Below are 16,124 nucleotides of genomic sequence, written 5' to 3'. Positions count from 1 at the left end.
TTTAGTTTTTTATGTGAGTATATATCGAATGAGGAGTTCTTTTGGAATTGGATGGGAAACTGATGGGAAGTGGATATATGAGAAGTGGGTCTGGGGCGTTTTATACTTACGGGGAAGCTATCTGAACCCTAGAAGTGCGGGCAAGAATTTCTCGATGTGACTACTATCCCTTCGTGTGTTTCAGGACATGTGGTGATTGGTGGCTCATCATACAAATTGTAGAAGCTAACTGCAAATGTGTTTTTCGTTAAAATTGTGTCCATCATGACGCCGTCGTGGGCCTAACATGTTGTGATTACCGGGAACAGACGAAGGGATCGGATGTATCGATGAGGGAATGATAGTCTCAGAGTGAAAGAGACGGAAACTAATCTATTTAAGTGTTTATCTATGCTACGTTTCCTCTTCCATCTCCGTTGACCACCTATCCTTAATTTCGTCGTTTAGCTTATCTGTCACTACGGTATCAAAAATGGGGGGTAAAACTGATACCGTATCAGTACGGTATTGTGAGAATATGCTGCTTTATCTCCGTATTTTAACGAACTATACGGTAGTGTTACCGCAGTGGTACGGCATTAGAGCGCATTTACTAAGTGTCATTTTTGACGGTTGCAAGAGGCAACATTGACACTTCCCCTCCACAGGATACATATATAAACAGGATACATATATAAACAGGATACATATATAAACAGGATACATATATAAACAGGATACATATATAAACAGGATACATATATAAACAAGATACATATATAAACAGGATGATAGCTAATATGATGTCCTGTAAGTGTATTTGATATTCTTTTGACGTATTTCACAGCCTGGCAAGCAACCCCACCCAAAAATCGACACTTGGGGGTGCCGCTTTGGAGAGTGGTGAAGTGTCAATTACCAGAATTGACGGTTACATACATGTAGTAAATACGCTCTATTGCCAAATCGTAAATTCATGACGTTTCCGAACACGACTGTTATTGCGTACCATCCTGTAATGAAGGAGATTACGTGTCGTGATCTCTCACTGTATTAATAGCTCGTTACACTTTGTATCCGTTAAGGAATCATCATTCTTGCAATACAATACTATTCTACTAGTTAGTCATCCAACCCAGTGCCGTTGGGGGCCAAGTTCAGGCAAGGGTATCACACATCCCTTCGAAGCTTCGTCTGTTACCGGTAATCACAACATGTACATACATATGGTGAGCTACCAATCACCATATGTCCTGAAAACGCACGAAGGGATAACCAATAAGGGACTACGTTATGCCTTAGGAAATAGGATTCGTAGAGATGGTGTAATCGAAGAGTTTTCACAGATGTCAGCATGAGATTCTCTGGCATAATATAAGGCCGACTAATTACATTATAAATCGAAGATACACCTACGTTTTTACCAATTTTTACACAGTTGAGATTATGACTTGGATCCCATTTGATAAATGCTTACTAGTCTAGCTCTCTACCATACATACAGTACCGGAAAGAGGTAGAAATTCACTACCGTATTCTAGTCAATACGCTAGTGATGCTGTAAGAATACGATATTGATACCGCATCGATATGGTATTCTGTTTACGATGCTGGTTTAAACCAGTATTCTTGACATAATACCTTAGCCCCACGGTAGCAATTTTACCCTCATTTCCGAGACTGTAGTTACGCATCAAACAAAGTTTGACAATCTTAAGTCTAGAGGCAGAAATGACCAAAATATGAGTGGGGCACGTCAACCGGCTAGAGGCTAACTATAATTACATGCCAAAAATAGCACTTTAGTCTACTCCTGTACTGGTAGTTTCGATCCTATTCCGGGAGTTTTTGAATCTCCCCATCGATTTATCTCATAAGCGACATGCAAGTAGTAGAGATTAAATTAGAGTGGCTGTGATAACTACGGGTTGGAGTGGTCATGAAGCAAATTTTTCGTGCGGTGTCATGACGTTGGCAATTTCTCTCGAAACCCAATTTAGCACACTTTTAGCGTTGCGAGTGCTTTACAATGCTCACCTTGTGACCGCGGATCCTGTGTTTACAGTAATTTGGCCTTGGCGTCACAGAGTCAGCTCTATTATTGGCCTGAAATCTCTAACCACCATCAGACAGGATCCGTCTTCACATCTCGAGTGAGTGTACTTTCACAGTACTTGCAAGGCCCAAATAGAGCCTATCGTGGGGACAGACAGAAAAGATGTCTCAAGATCATTTTCCACCGCTTACCTAATTAAGCTAATGAATTTTCCCATCTTTATCCCCCGCTAAGATGCCAAAAGGTACTACAAAATATAAATGAAAACTAAACCTTGTAATGTCTTCATTAAAGCGTCGGTCTCATAGGAAATATGACCAATTCGTCAGAGTTGGATATCCGAAGGTCGCGAGTTCGACTCTCGCTAAGGACATAGTTCCATTCTCTTGTGGTTCGCGCCATCACGCTCTTTTTTTTTTTTTTTTTTTATATTTTAAATTTAAAAGGAGAGGGTGGACAACGAGGATGTCTCGATTAATGAATTAAACAAAAAAAAAAAAAAAAAAAACGAGGATGTCTGGTAGTGTCATATATTATCACTCGATAATATATCCGATGTTTTTTTTTTTTTTCTTTCTTTTTTTTCTTTAATTCATTAATTGTATGTAGTATTTTTTGTGGTTGAATCTATTTTAGTCTGATTTTGTTCGTTTAAATCACTCAATTATCATTTAACGCCATATATAAAGTACAAATGCTGATGCCCAATGGGGATAGGGGTGCCTTTGTACTGACGGCGGGACTGGGGTTGTTGCCTCGCTCGTAGTAAACCGAGTACAATTGTCGCAAGTGATGGACTGGAACGTTAACACAAAGCTTCTCCCTTACTGACTCTGCTGCTGATCACGATATGTTGTGATGTCTTTGTGATGTAGTAGTTACGCACATTTTATCCGAAACAATACACAGAGCCCTAGAGGTTTCAGCGTTGCTTCTGGGGTCGTCTTTTGTAATTGGTCATATTATTAGAAGTGATCCCTTAGGTGGTCAGTCCAAATCCCAATGTGTTGCTGGACCTGATATGGTTGATATTCTCTGATGAACGCTGTGAGTGTTCACTCTCTCATTGAGTTTATTACCATACGCTAGAGAGCTCTATCGCCTCATTGATAGAACGAACGGTAAGAGAGTTCACCAGAGCACATTAACTATATCAGGTTCGGTAACATATTGGGATTTGGACTGACCGCCTAAGGGATACCGTTTGGCCTAAATAACTGGAGCGTATTTTGTCGTCACTAACCGAATCACATACCATCACTCGTTCCCAGACCACGAAAGCTCCTCACGTGATATGCGCCAAGCCCCCACCATAGTGCCAAGATCACAACGTCAACCGCACGCCGCACCTCAACAACCCCCCCAAACACTAACCCCCACCCCACCCCACCCCACAAACTACCACCATGGCCGGCCACCACCACGACGGTAAACCCTTGCCTCTTCTCTCCCAGCTTGCGCAGCACTCTTGCTAACACATTAGTACAGTTCTCCACAAGGACCCGGCGCTGACAAAGTACGCCGGTAAGCATTCACCATCGACGACAGGAGGAGAGGGCGAGACATACTGACGGGGGCAGCACTCAATACCAACCGCTACAAATACTTTCGCTGGAATAACCGCACGGCAAAGCTGTCATTTATCTACGTGATTGCAATTCCGGTCGCGTTGGGTGTGTTGGCGTTTAAAACCGATGTAGGTGGCAGGCTTGTGAAGTGAGTGGTGTGGCGTGGAATTGTGAGTGCTGACTAGGGCGTGTGTATAGGGTAAATATGAGTTTAGAGGAAAGAGGAGAGGAGATGTGATCTCTGAGTACTAGACTAGGGATTGGGTCTTCTTTGCGCCTAGACTGCTAGGACTGTTCATAGCATATAAATTTGAGATCATCCTTGCAAGGATCTGAATATTAATGGTTTGATTGTAGATTTTCAGAGCGCTTTTTTCAATGGGTATGGCAAGAAGTTATTATTGAGCTATTTTTGAAAGCTAAACTAAAAGCCCTGGAATTTAAACCACGGTATCAAAACAATAAAAGAAACCCCCTTAAAGTTCCCTATCAGCAAAGCTCTTCACCACACCCTCCGGTGTTGCTTCATACTCTCTCAACTCCACCGTTCCATCCTCGCCCATAACCGTGTTCGCCTGGACAAACATTTTTCTTGGCTGCTTCATCCTCATGACTACATCTCTGTAACTCTTCATTTCCTCTGAGACGGTTGTCATCTCAGCATAGAGCTTTGTTCCTGCCTCAACATCTGCTGTACTCTTATATACATGCAGCTTTGTGAGATACTCGCTTACGGCCGGAACACCATGGCTCAGGATTTTGGTCCTGTCAATCTTGACTACAAGGTCGCTCTTGTCTGGGAGCGAGTGCTCGAAGGATACAAAACCATCACCAGCAGACCGGAAGCATTGCAAAATAGAGTAGCGCGCTTGCATGTGCGGCTGGCCCCACTTTAATGTCTTCGGATCCCACATTTCGAGGGCGAGAAGGCCCGCGCGTGCCATCTGTAGGTATTCAATGTAGAGGACATCCTCTGCATCCTGGTCCGCGTGCCCAAAGATTGAGAGAATCTCTTTATCAACACCCAGTACCATAGCCACACACTCGGCTCTGCACTCTTCGTATGATCCAGCAACACCACCGAACACGCCACCCCACGTTTCGCCGGGCTTGTACCATGTTGATATAGGCTTTCCGGTAACCGGAGAAGCTGGTGGGGAGTCATGGGGGAAGTTGAAGACGCCTTTGGAGGTCTCTTGGAGGAGCTTGCCTGTGCCATGGCCGAGCAATTCGTGCACACCAACTTGCACCTCAAATGCCTTGCCGCGGAGCTTCTCGTAGAGCGGAAGGTCGGCATCAGAGAGGAAGGTGATTCTTTCGGTAGGAGCTTTAGCATTAAGAACATTGGCAAGAGAGACGTTCTTGAAGCCAATGTTTTGACGAATATCGTCGTAGTTGGGGATGTTGATGCCTGCTGGGATGCTGCCTCCGGCAAAGGAAAGAACTTCCAGACTTGTAAAATCAGGCTTGATGAAGGTATCCTTCTCGAAATCGATGCCCCAGGGAAGGCGTTTGATGAACTCCTCAGCCCGCCGTACTAGCTCTCCAAATTTCTTCGTCTGCTCTTGATTGACGACTGCTACGAAGCCCTCCCATTCTCCACGGACACCATGTGGGTCTCGGTAAGTCTCGATGAATCCAATGTTAGACTCGACAACTGGTCCTTGATCCTGCACCCAGAGCTTCTGACTCTCTTTATGGGCTTCGATGGAACCGTCTGCGAAGGAGCGGGCGTACTCGAGCCACATGTTCTTCTGTACTTCATTCTCAGCAGATTCGGAGGCATCCTTACAGGCTGCAGCAATCTTCTTCATCTCAGCTGCATGGTCGCCATATTCCAGTTTCAGCTTCTTCCCATCCGGAAGTGTAAACTCTTTGTTATCGCTAGCGTGTGCAGACGCAATGAGCAGATGAAACTCGGTATCACTGACTTTCCGTAACCGAGTGTTCTCAGAAAGAAGCGAGTTGTCATTCATAAAATCCTGCACAGCTTCAATCTCGGCCTTCGTGATATCTGGCGAGTCAGGGTAGTATGTAGAAACATGACCAGCATCTGGGTATCCCAAGAGGTTCCTTGCCTCTGGCTGCGTAGCGTAGATAGCCTCCTTCACCTTCTCAAAGCTCGCTTTAGCACCCGCATCATACTCCGCTAGCTTCGCGAGCTCCTCTTTCGGGATGCGAGGGATAAACTTCGCGTCTCCGAAGCTCTTGTAGTTCCCACACGACGTCAGAACCATGGCTGCGTACTCGAGGAAGTACTTGACATTCTCGTCGCTGACACCGGTTGCAGAGGAGAGCTTCTTGTAGTCCCCAGAGACAGCCTTGTGGAGGTTTAAGATGAGATCACAGATGTGCTCTGACTCGGGGGAACATTGGCGTGCACAAACACGAGTGCCGAGGTATGCAGCACGGGAGATGTGGTGAGCGTAGAGTTTCTGCTTGGGTGTGAGGGAAGCAAAGTGGGGAGCAATCTCGAGGACACAGATTGTCGGAGGGGAATCGACGTAGACTGCGTGTGTTAATTTAGCTTCGATGAACCCTGGGATTTGGTGAGGGGGTAAGAGTGCTTACGGTGCGATTGAACGGTGATTGGGGAGGACATTTTTGCGTTTGTATGTCTAGGAGTGATTGATGAGTTCCCTTTGGTTGTAGTTACTGTGGAAAGACCTCTGGAATTGCGGGGAAGCAATGGGGTGGTGGTTGGTGCGCCAAGACGGGTACCTAAAGCTTGACATCTCTTCGGGTAACATAACCGAAGCGAGTGAGGGTTTATGACGCCCAAACTTACTTTCCTGGTGCTTGACAGCCGTCGAATGGAGGTGAGCGCCAAGAATGCCATTTTTCTTGATATTTTTGCGGGATGTTGAATTTTAGTCGGTACACATGCTTGTGCAGAGAGTAGCAGGGATGTTCATTCTGCCAAGTAAATATATTTTTCGCTATTTCGCGTGGGGCATAATTTTAAGAGCTCAATTAGTAGTGCAAATATTTCAGAATATTAATGTTACTGGTTACCTTTAAGATGCCTTCTTCAAATGCATTTATGTTTAGCTAACCTCGATTTTACATGTAACTATTTTCAAGTTGCCAACCGAGTAAGCCCAAAAAGGTGGATAAGTACGGGTTGTTTCGAAATCGTAAGGTGTTTTCGAGGTCTTGAGCTGAGGTGCAGCATAAACATGAAGGGCGTATACCAAAATTATAAAGTCGCAAATCTGGGGAGAAGTTCGCATATGGCCATTCATGGAAGCATATTTCATTACATTTCACAATCAAATACGGGTAAATACATGTACAGGAGCTTCCCAAGGTTTGATCGATTCTACAACTACATGTACTACATGTACATGTATTTATACATCTAGTACCATGTTCAACCAAAATTCCCCATCAATAGATGCACTCAACAAAATCCGCTCTTAAACCAGACTACTAAGAGTAGGATACCACTTATCCGCCACCTTTATAATCCCCGCATCATTCGGGTGCACCCCATCACTCGTATCCGTGCTTGTGACGAACCCAGTCCACTGATCGACCACATATATGGGGCTCGCGCTCGTGCTTAACCCCGACGCCCAGCTCGGGATCGCGTTGTTAAGTGCCACAACTCCCGCCGCACACGTTGAGCATCCCGACGGGTTCATTGGCAAGATTTTCGCAACCTATAGATATACGCCATCGATCAACCCGCGATGCCATACATACAAACGAGAAGAGGAAGCTTACGAGGATCTTCATGTTCGGGTTCTGGGCCCTCATTTGCCCTACGAGTGTCGTGTAGGCAGCGAGGATGGTGTTGGTGGCAATGTTGTTCCATACGTCGTTGGTGCCGAAATGCATCATGACAATGTCGGGGCTGGTGGCGGAGAGCCATCCGGGAAGGAGGTTTTGGTTGGCAACATTGGTTACGAGGTAGCCTCCGTGGCCTAGGGGAGTTATCGAGTTAGTGATCGAGTAGAGAATGTTAAACGAGGAGAGGGAGACATACCTTCATTCTCACCGTCATAGGTGAAGCCGCAACCTTGTGCGGGAAGGGTCCCGACAAAGTCGATGTTAGTCTTACCGGCAGCGATAAGGTCTTGCCATAGGAGAGCACGCCAACAACCCTAGCATTCCGTTTGTAAGTACTTATTGAAGCGAGAAGGAACTAGGGTGCTTACAGGTGATCCTGTGATGCTGTCACCCAATGGCATAATCTTTGTCGCTGCCATCGCAGGCTCAACAAAGGTACTCAAGGCTCCGAAGAGGCCAAGGAGAACGGCGGATGTACGACTGGGGAAAAGCATTGCGGAGGCGTTCTTGCTTGTGTACTGGTTAGTCGGACTGGAATATGATGGATTTGGCCCAGCTTCTTATAACAATTAATCCCCCATGTAAGTCGGCACGCAATTGAGGGGATTATTCCTTTCTGTTTGCTGCGCCGGCACTTTTTCAGGAGCAGATAACATATATCTAACCAAGTAATGCAGGGTACTATGACATGACATATGTAGGATATAGTTTACTACTTATTTTTCCTGGGGAAACCCTGCTGAAGAGAAAGGGTCAGTTCGTTCCTGACCCCTAAGAAACACTTCCAAACGAGTCCTACAACTAGAGTAGGTACAAGATCGACATGCATCCACGTCGTCGCACCCACGGCTACATGTATCTACCATGTACTTACAAGCCCCCAAGCATTAATTCACCCGGCAGCTACCAATTAGCCAACCCGCAAAGATCGCCCATGTGCCACCTGAGTTCGAGGCCGAGGTGAATTATCGGAAATTATCAGCGATTCGGCGGAAGGGATGGGAGCGATCCGATCTCCAGGTGCCGGAAAATAAAGATTTAAGAAAAAAAGGGTTGCCTAAATGGCTATGCTCCCAGGATCCGGGGAGCAGAGCTGCATTCCTTGAGCTCCGGGATGACTTCAGGGCTTTCGTTTGGTTGCTGGAGGGAGGTGTTACAGTTTGATTGGCCGGGTACTCCGCAGTTTGGCGTTTCGGCCCGGGTGGGCCGGTGTCGGCTGGGGATCGCGGGAGTGCGGGTGGCCGGATAAGAACTCGCTGCACGTGGTTTGAGATACAGAAATATCTGATGACTTTTGGGCTATTTCACTAGTTGATAATCGTCGATAGTGTGATCGGTAGTCCAGATGGTCGAGTCATAGTCTCTCACTCGGGACCGTGGTCTTGGCGAGTCAGAACATGTGTTGATATTGATAGGTGTCGTTCAAGGCAGTAAGGTTATGGTGTCGAGCAGGTGTCAGACAGACAGTGTCGACCAGGTGTCGAACAGTAAAGGTCCCGCTGTCAAGAGGAATAGTGTCCTGTCCGGGTTCCTATAAGATAGCATGTATTAGCCTTAGACCTCGATATTAATTGAATAACACTCATACCCGTCCTACTTTTTAACAACATGCATATCACAATCAGTACATACAGGCAAGTATTGGTTACAGAATAAATCTACACATTGAATCACAACATTCAACGCAAAATTCATCAGAGGGGATATATTGTGATACGCGTACGTAGGTCACACTTGTTTCTCGCGAGAGGAAATTAAATTCTTCAGTGTGTGGTACCCTGTGGTCATAACCTCCAAGACCGAAAAGAAGGTTTGCATATATTCAATTGATCAATGAGAAAAATTTTCAACGGTAAAAGCTCCCAACGGCAAAAGTTTTCGATGATAAATATCCCCAATGACCCCTCCGGCTTATACCTCATGATCCAAACCTCTATGATTCATAAAATCACTGATCCCAAACCCGAAAAAGAAATCAAACCAGAAGAAACGAGACCGAGAGGCTTAGATACCAAATTGCAAAACAAAAGAAATAAAACGACCTTCACAAATTTTTCGTAAAATAAAGAGAAAACCATATCGACTATACCCACCGGTGATATGAGAATGTCAAGCCGGATCTGTTATTCGCAGAACTGTAAATATGAGTGCTCCGTTTCAGCGTCAAAGTGCTTGGTTGGGTTTCAACTTACAGTATCTGTGTGCATAGCGGCATTAATAACCCGAGAGACGGTATTTTGCCCACCGGAACAGACGCGTGATTGAGGAGGAGTCGGTGGGTACGTCATCAGCTCCGTTCTCAAGCAGCAGCTTGACTATTTCCTCCCCTCCATAGATAGCTGCCTTGTACAATGCAGTCTCGTTCGATTTGTCAACAGCGTTTACATCAGCTCCCCTGTCGAGAAGTAACATAACCACTACCTCGTTGCGGTAATCGGAAACTGCCATGTGTAATGCAGTCTCATTCGATTCGTTCACGGCGTTTACATCAGCTCCTCTGTCCAGAAGCAGCCTGATCACTGCCTTCTCCCCCCACCTAGCTGCCTTGTGTAATGCAGTCTCGTTCGATTCGCCTAGGGCGTTTACATCAGCTCCTTTGTCGAGTAGTAGTTTGACCATTGACCCTTTTCCGTGTCTAACTGCCTTGAGTAATACGGTCTCGTTCGATTTGTTAATAGTGTTTGGGTCAGCTCCTTTGTCGAGAAGTAGCTTGACCATCTCCTCGGATTCCCACTCTGCTGCTGCCTTGTGCAATGCGGTTTCGTTCGATTTGTCAATAGCGTTTACATCAGCTCCGTTGTCGAGAAGCAGCTTGATCACTGCCTCGGATCCCCGCCTTGCTGCTGCCTTGTGCAATGCGGTCTCGTTTGATTTGTCAATAGCGTTTACATCAGCTCCGTTGTCGAGAAGCAGCTCGATCACTGCTTCCGTCCCATTTTCTGCTGCCTTGTGCAATGCGGTCTGGTTCGATTTGTCAACAGCGTTTACATCAGCTCCGTTGTCGAGAAGCAGCTTGACTACTGCCCCATTTCTGCTATACCAATTACCAGCTGCCTTGTGCCATGCAGTCTCGTTCGATCCGTCCACGGCGTTTATATTAGCTCCTCTGTCGAGAAGCAGCTTGGCCACTGCCACCTTTCCATACTTAGCTGCCTTGTGCAATGCAGTCTCGTTCGATTTGTCATAAGCGTTTACATCAGCTCCGTTGTCGAGAAGCAGCTTGACCACTCCCTCGTCTCCTTTTCTAGCTGTCTTGTGCAATGGAGTCTCGTTTAATTCGTTAATAGCGTTTACATTAGCTCCCTTGTCGAGAAGTAGCTTAACCACTGCCTCATGTCCATTTTCAACAGCTAAATCCAGCGCGGTATCTTGATATATGTTTACGAGCCTATGTATATTTCGAATCCATGGGGGATACAGGCGTTTGTTGAGAAGTAGCATAACTACCCGCTCATGACCTGCCAAACATGCCTCATGCAATGCATTATTTCCGTTATATCCTTTAATATTGGCTACCCAGTGTTGTCGTCCATGTCTGGTTCGAAGAAGATAGTTCACCACTGCCTTCTGACCCTCCGAAGCAGCAACATGTAATGGAAGTCTTGAGTTCCAATCCCTAACTAAAACATCCTCACCCTTTTCGACCAATCGTTTTACGACTTCTAGGTGACCTGCAGAAGATGCGATGTGTAATGGCGACGAGACGCGTACGGGCGACCGGACATGTAGATGTGATAGATTAGAGTATATAGCAAAAAAAAGAGTAACATTATCCGATTTTCCAAGAAAATGCAGAAAAGGCTCAAATGTCAATTTCTGATCAGAGGATCTTAAATGAAAGAGCATCATTTCGCTTGAATATTTAATGAATGGGCGTCGTTTAAGTAACTCTCTAAAGCTCTCATTATAATGCTCCAGAGTATTGATAGTGAAGGCATCGAAAGAAAGATAAGTAACACATGCGATAGCAAGTTCGGCGTCGGGCTTCAATAATGAGGACGATCTCTCAAGCAGATACTCCTGGACCGTGTAATGAGCAAGCCGGATTGAGCCGGTTTGATTGTCAGTTACTACTAGTCCACCGCATACCTCAATCAACGTCCTTCCCTCTGGCAAATCCATTTCGTCCATTTCATATCGGTTTGGGACAATTGATACTGCTTCTCTAATCTCGTCCATTGTAAGAACTCTCTTGGCTTTAACTAACCAGGTGAAAATTTTGATCGCGAGCTCTCTTTCAGGTGGGTGCTGGCCAGCGATACGCTCAATCGCACTATCGTACGTAGGATACAATGATGTCTCTCCCATGGATGTGCTTTCAAGTTTCTCAAGTGCATTTAGGATTTGTTTTGTTGTCGTCTGTTGACACAAATAGTTGATATGCAGGTGTACAAGCAAAAACCTAATCGTCATGTCATTTAATACAGCTACTTAGGAAAAATTGTAAAATGGGTAAATATGGAGAGAAAGGAGAGAGTGAGGGGGGGGGGGCTGAAAAAATCCAATTAACTTACATCCCATTCGCACAAGCTTCAAGTTTAGAAATGATTTTCCCAGTGTAGTTTCCCTGGCAGATAAGGTCCCTCGCTCGGGGATTTTCTGCAATTCTTGCCTGGATATAGACAGTAATATCTTCTTTCTGTGCTGATAGCTCGATTTTTACAGCCTTTTGAAGACTATCTTCTATATCACGAGGGTGCGGACGACTGGTCGCGAAAATGTTGATACCACCCTCTCCCATACGCACTAATAAAGGAAGGAGTTCTCTCCGTTGTTTTTGAGGGTCACATTCATCTAAAGCATCAAAGACAAAAAAAACTTGGTCGAATAGCATCGAGATTGCGATAAGGGTATTGTATAGCTCGTTCAGAGTCGGTTTCGCTTTTTCGGATTTTGATTTTTTATATACTTCATCCAATGCAGAAGGGACATCCTGGATTTGGTTAGAGAGTTGTCTGATCAAACTGGATATAACCTCAATCGGTGTTTGCCTTCCTTGATCTTTATAATCAAAATAAACATGCGCTAACCCGCGTTTTGCCGAAGATGTATTTCCTAGGTGATTAATAACAGTGGAGCTGGAGAAAACCCGTTAAGACTACTCATTAAATAAAAACTCGAGTAACCAAAAAGATGATGCACCTCAAAAATGTCTTGCCAGCTCCAGCTGTGTCGACGAGTTATATCAGTATATAAAACCAGTATAGGCACTTTTGTTATTACATACGAATGCCGTGACCCCAAAGTAAGCGGGATTTTAACTTCCCTTCAACCCAGCCGACAAATTCTGGCGATTTCAGAAGCCAATCACCTGTACCTTTTTGTCTCCTATTGCTGATTTCGTAGTGTTTAGCGTTGAAATCCCCCGGGTATATCCAATCTAGTACAGTTTTGCGTGCTGCTGTTCATTATCCGATAATCAGCACTAAAAATTCTAGAAGCGATGTATTTTTAAACTTACACGAGACATCCGCTCTAGATGGCCCAACATTTTGGATCGCAAGGTTTATCATAGATTTTGTCTCAGCCCTGATGCAAAAATCAGCGACCAGCCGAACCGGCAGGTCATGGGTAAGTGAATCCTGCATACCTGAAATCCTGAATCAAAAGGGTTGTAGATTTGACGTTCTCTTCGAGCCTTCTCACGCTTGCGCTGATATAGATCCAAGGTCAATGATGCTCAGTTCAATATTTGGGGTCCAGAATGCTCACCGATTGTCCAAACCCAAAGCTATATCAACCGTTGATTTAAATCTCTCAAGCTTTTCTATGTATTCCTTGGTTTCACCCGCCTGTAATGGCCATTTCAGGCGGCTTAGGAATCGATTCTTCTGCTTAAACCGGGCCTCCAACTTTTCTAACTCTACAGCACACTTCAGAGCACACCCCTGAAGTGCCCCTTCCTTGGAGCATAATTCTTGCAGTGCTGGTGACCCTTCCCAGTTCTCTCTAACTTCGTCTTGCAAGTGAATAAGGAGAAGGCTGAGTGTCTTGAGCTCCCCCAGTAATTCCTGGCGGTCTTTATCTGCTCGATTGACGCCCCCAACGTAAGTATGAATTAGACCATATACTGTAGCAGTGATTTGGACCAGGCCGGCAATGCTGGCAATAACACCCACTACCTCCGCCATATTTCCCGAGTGACTGATGTGTTCGTAAGTTCGAAAGAATGAGGTCTATGGGCGTCTGAATGTACCCTAACTAACAGGTAAGATCTTGACGCCGCTAAAGACGATCAACTATGTAGAAATAGAATAGGTGCTCCCTGATGGTGTTTGTTTGTGTGTATGTGTGTGTGTGTGTGTGTGTTGTTCAGAGAGACATCTGCCCAACGCCTTATGATAGCAGGTTATATATATAATCGAATCATGAGGCGTGACTAATATGTACATAACACGCTTCCTATTGGCCGCCTTCCCAGTTATCAGCTTTGCGCATATTAAGGTATTCGATCCGAATCTATTCCTGGCCAATCGATTACCCAAGCATGCTGTACCGGCTACTCAGCAGTGTGCATGAAGGCCGTTGTTTAAGCTGTTGATTCGATATATGTACCAAATTTGAGGGCTGGCTATACGATTATCAATCTTTGATTGACACATGATCATGGATGTTAATATACGTCCGGATCCGTATTGTCGATTTTGATGATCTTCCTCCTTCCTCAAGCTGACAAACTGTTAAAAAGGATCCAGGAGAACCTTATATGTCAAGATACTAACAAAATGAACGTTGGATGTATTTACTTAATTAGGGTGGCTTACCTTGCTTGTATAAATCCGGCCGAGTTTACAGAGTAGAACGTGATCACCACTACATGTAGTTCTTGGAAATAGACACCAGTCCGCTGTAAACAGAAAAATATGAAAAGGATAGTGTGAGCACTCACCACACATCATAGCCAATTAATCCAAACTTTCTCGAGACCTCTCACATACAGCACTACGAGATATGCAAATAATAAAGTAACAAAATACATAGCCAGCTTTTATTTATATACACGTATACAAGATGCGCAAACCACCACAACCACTAAAGAAAGGAAAAATAGAGAACGAAGAGAAAAAAAAGGCGAAACAAAGTTTAATCCAACATAACATCATCATCGGCAACCCTGGCGCCCTCCTCCTCGCCTCTCCCCCGTCCCTCCAACAACTCTCTCCTGATCTCCGGCGCAATACCCGGATGCCCCTTGACTAGCAACACATCCAGCAGCACATCTCTCTGATCCTCTGTCACATCGTTGCGATACCTCTGTGCGAAGCTTAAGAAGCTCTGGTGCCACAGCAGCGGCAGAGCCCCTTCAACACTCTTGAACCTCATGAAGTGGAACACTAGCGCATCAACAACCTTGTATGGAAGCGCGTACTTCTTATCGATAAGCACCTTGATAAAGACGCTCGTAGGACCTGTGTATTCCATTTCGCACAGCCTCAGCAGCGCAGCAGCTGAGTGGAGTACGGGGACGGAAATCCGGGTAAGCACAGATCCAATGATCTGGGCCTCCTTGAGTGTGCAGGTCCCACTTTGTGCAAGGGGAAATAGAAACCCTTTGAAGAAAGCGGCGGGCTTGTAGAGGGACTTCTTGATCGCGTTGTAGAGGTGGACATTAAGCTTTTTGTTTTCGGCAATGTCGTCCCGAACACGGTCAAGGAGAATTGTGTTGAGGAACTTTTGGCATTGGGAGGACTTTGTGGCGGCGAATAGACGGGTGGCCTCAAGACAGGCGTTGGCAGACCAGGTGTCGGGGCGGGTGAGGTAAAGGATTTCCTCCCAGTTCTTGAGAGACGGTATGATTTTGAAAGCTTTAGGGAGCTTTCCGGATTTGTAGCGGGAGAGAAGGAGGCCAACTCTGTAGGTTGTTAGTTTAGATCTCGAGCTCAAATGATATAACCGGGCTTTAGTAGGAGATCATTACTTCGTGTAGACCTCAATGACCTTTTCTGGTAATGAAGGGACGGGTTCCTGTTCGACCAGGGTGCCTGCAAGGCGTGCCTCGTGCTCCGCAATCTTCTCCAAGATTTTATCGGCGAGGGATATTCGCTGGGTGGGTTCTTCGCCGTTTGATGGCATAAAGCGATTGAACATCTCTATATCCGCTTCGTCGATTTCCTACGCAACCTTAACATCAACCCCCAAAACCCACTTTGAACCTCCCATTTCATTGAATTGTCAGTAAGAGAATCGCATTCCACATACCACTTCCTCAACAATCTCCTCTTCACCAAAATCAGCGTCCTCATATTCTCCCTCACTATCCTCCTCCGCATCTTGCTCAAACCTCATCTGTGCCGCAGCACCCATAAAGTTCCCCTTCATAGCAGCGCTGACAGCTGCCTCATCCTGAAGCTCATCCTGCTGTTCCCTCGCAATCTGGAGAATTTTCTTTGACATGCTGGAATCGACATATTCCTCTGGCTTTGACTGACGCTCCTTTCGCTTCGCGCGGGAAACCTTCCGGAGGTTTCCAGGGGCATCTTCAAGGAGTTCCTCGTGGAGAGGATTATGGCGGCGGTGTGGGCGCGGCCCGGAGGTGCTTTCTTTTGGCATAGTGTTGGATCAGTTCACGGTGTCCGATCTCTTGTGTATTTATTTTTGTAGCCGAAAGCCAATTGGACGTGGTGGTGATTGCGGGGTGTTGGCGGTATTCTGGTGTGTGAAGGTGCTTGAGAGTGAATGCGAAAAATCGAAAATTCACTTGTGCGCACAAATAAAAAAAGTGAAAC

At 45.6% G+C, this 16,124-nt stretch overlaps 5 protein-coding genes across 5 annotated transcripts; 1 reads left to right on the top strand and 4 right to left on the bottom strand.

Annotated features, from left to right (window-relative positions):
- Nucleotides 1-3,441: 3,441 nt before the first annotated feature.
- Nucleotides 3,442-3,855, top strand: H6S33_005206 (uncharacterized protein; the record flags this gene model as incomplete). The annotated part of the gene is made up of 4 exons (XM_044836567.1): nucleotides 3,442-3,463; nucleotides 3,524-3,559; nucleotides 3,616-3,731; nucleotides 3,802-3,855. 4 exons carry the CDS (start codon nucleotides 3,442-3,444, stop codon nucleotides 3,853-3,855), a joined length of 228 nt encoding a protein of 75 aa, XP_044690419.1.
- Nucleotides 3,856-4,079: 224 nt separating this feature from the next.
- On the bottom strand, nucleotides 4,080-6,205 carry H6S33_005205 (uncharacterized protein; the record flags this gene model as incomplete). The annotated part of the gene is made up of 2 exons (XM_044836566.1): nucleotides 4,080-6,112; nucleotides 6,175-6,205. The coding sequence occupies 2 exons, from the start codon at nucleotides 6,203-6,205 to the stop codon at nucleotides 4,080-4,082; spliced, it is 2,064 nt and encodes a 687-aa protein (XP_044690418.1).
- An 817-nt stretch (nucleotides 6,206-7,022) lies between these two features.
- H6S33_005204 (uncharacterized protein) lies at nucleotides 7,023-7,892 on the bottom strand (the record flags this gene model as incomplete). The annotated part of the gene is made up of 4 exons (XM_044836564.1): nucleotides 7,023-7,268; nucleotides 7,333-7,532; nucleotides 7,595-7,712; nucleotides 7,767-7,892. The coding sequence occupies 4 exons, from the start codon at nucleotides 7,890-7,892 to the stop codon at nucleotides 7,023-7,025; spliced, it is 690 nt and encodes a 229-aa protein (XP_044690417.1).
- Nucleotides 7,893-8,853: 961 nt separating this feature from the next.
- On the bottom strand, nucleotides 8,854-13,529 carry H6S33_005203 (uncharacterized protein; the record flags this gene model as incomplete). The annotated part of the gene is made up of 13 exons (XM_044836563.1): nucleotides 8,854-8,929; nucleotides 9,492-9,533; nucleotides 9,591-9,595; nucleotides 9,682-10,041; nucleotides 10,246-11,227; nucleotides 11,791-11,800; nucleotides 11,913-11,928; nucleotides 12,470-12,476; nucleotides 12,541-12,565; nucleotides 12,626-12,799; nucleotides 12,860-12,927; nucleotides 12,989-13,051; nucleotides 13,111-13,529. The coding sequence occupies 13 exons, from the start codon at nucleotides 13,527-13,529 to the stop codon at nucleotides 8,854-8,856; spliced, it is 2,247 nt and encodes a 748-aa protein (XP_044690416.1).
- A 952-nt stretch (nucleotides 13,530-14,481) lies between these two features.
- Nucleotides 14,482-15,948, bottom strand: H6S33_005202 (uncharacterized protein; the record flags this gene model as incomplete). The annotated part of the gene is made up of 3 exons (XM_044836562.1): nucleotides 14,482-15,250; nucleotides 15,317-15,510; nucleotides 15,598-15,948. 3 exons carry the CDS (start codon nucleotides 15,946-15,948, stop codon nucleotides 14,482-14,484), a joined length of 1,314 nt encoding a protein of 437 aa, XP_044690415.1.
- Between the last annotated feature and the right edge of the window lie 176 nt (nucleotides 15,949-16,124).

This window comes from Morchella sextelata, assembly GCF_020137385.1.
Source record: "Morchella sextelata strain SCLS chromosome Unknown scls_19, whole genome shotgun sequence".
NCBI classification, from domain to species: domain Eukaryota; kingdom Fungi; phylum Ascomycota; class Pezizomycetes; order Pezizales; family Morchellaceae; genus Morchella; species Morchella sextelata.
This window is presented reverse-complemented; position numbering and strand designations above follow the sequence as displayed.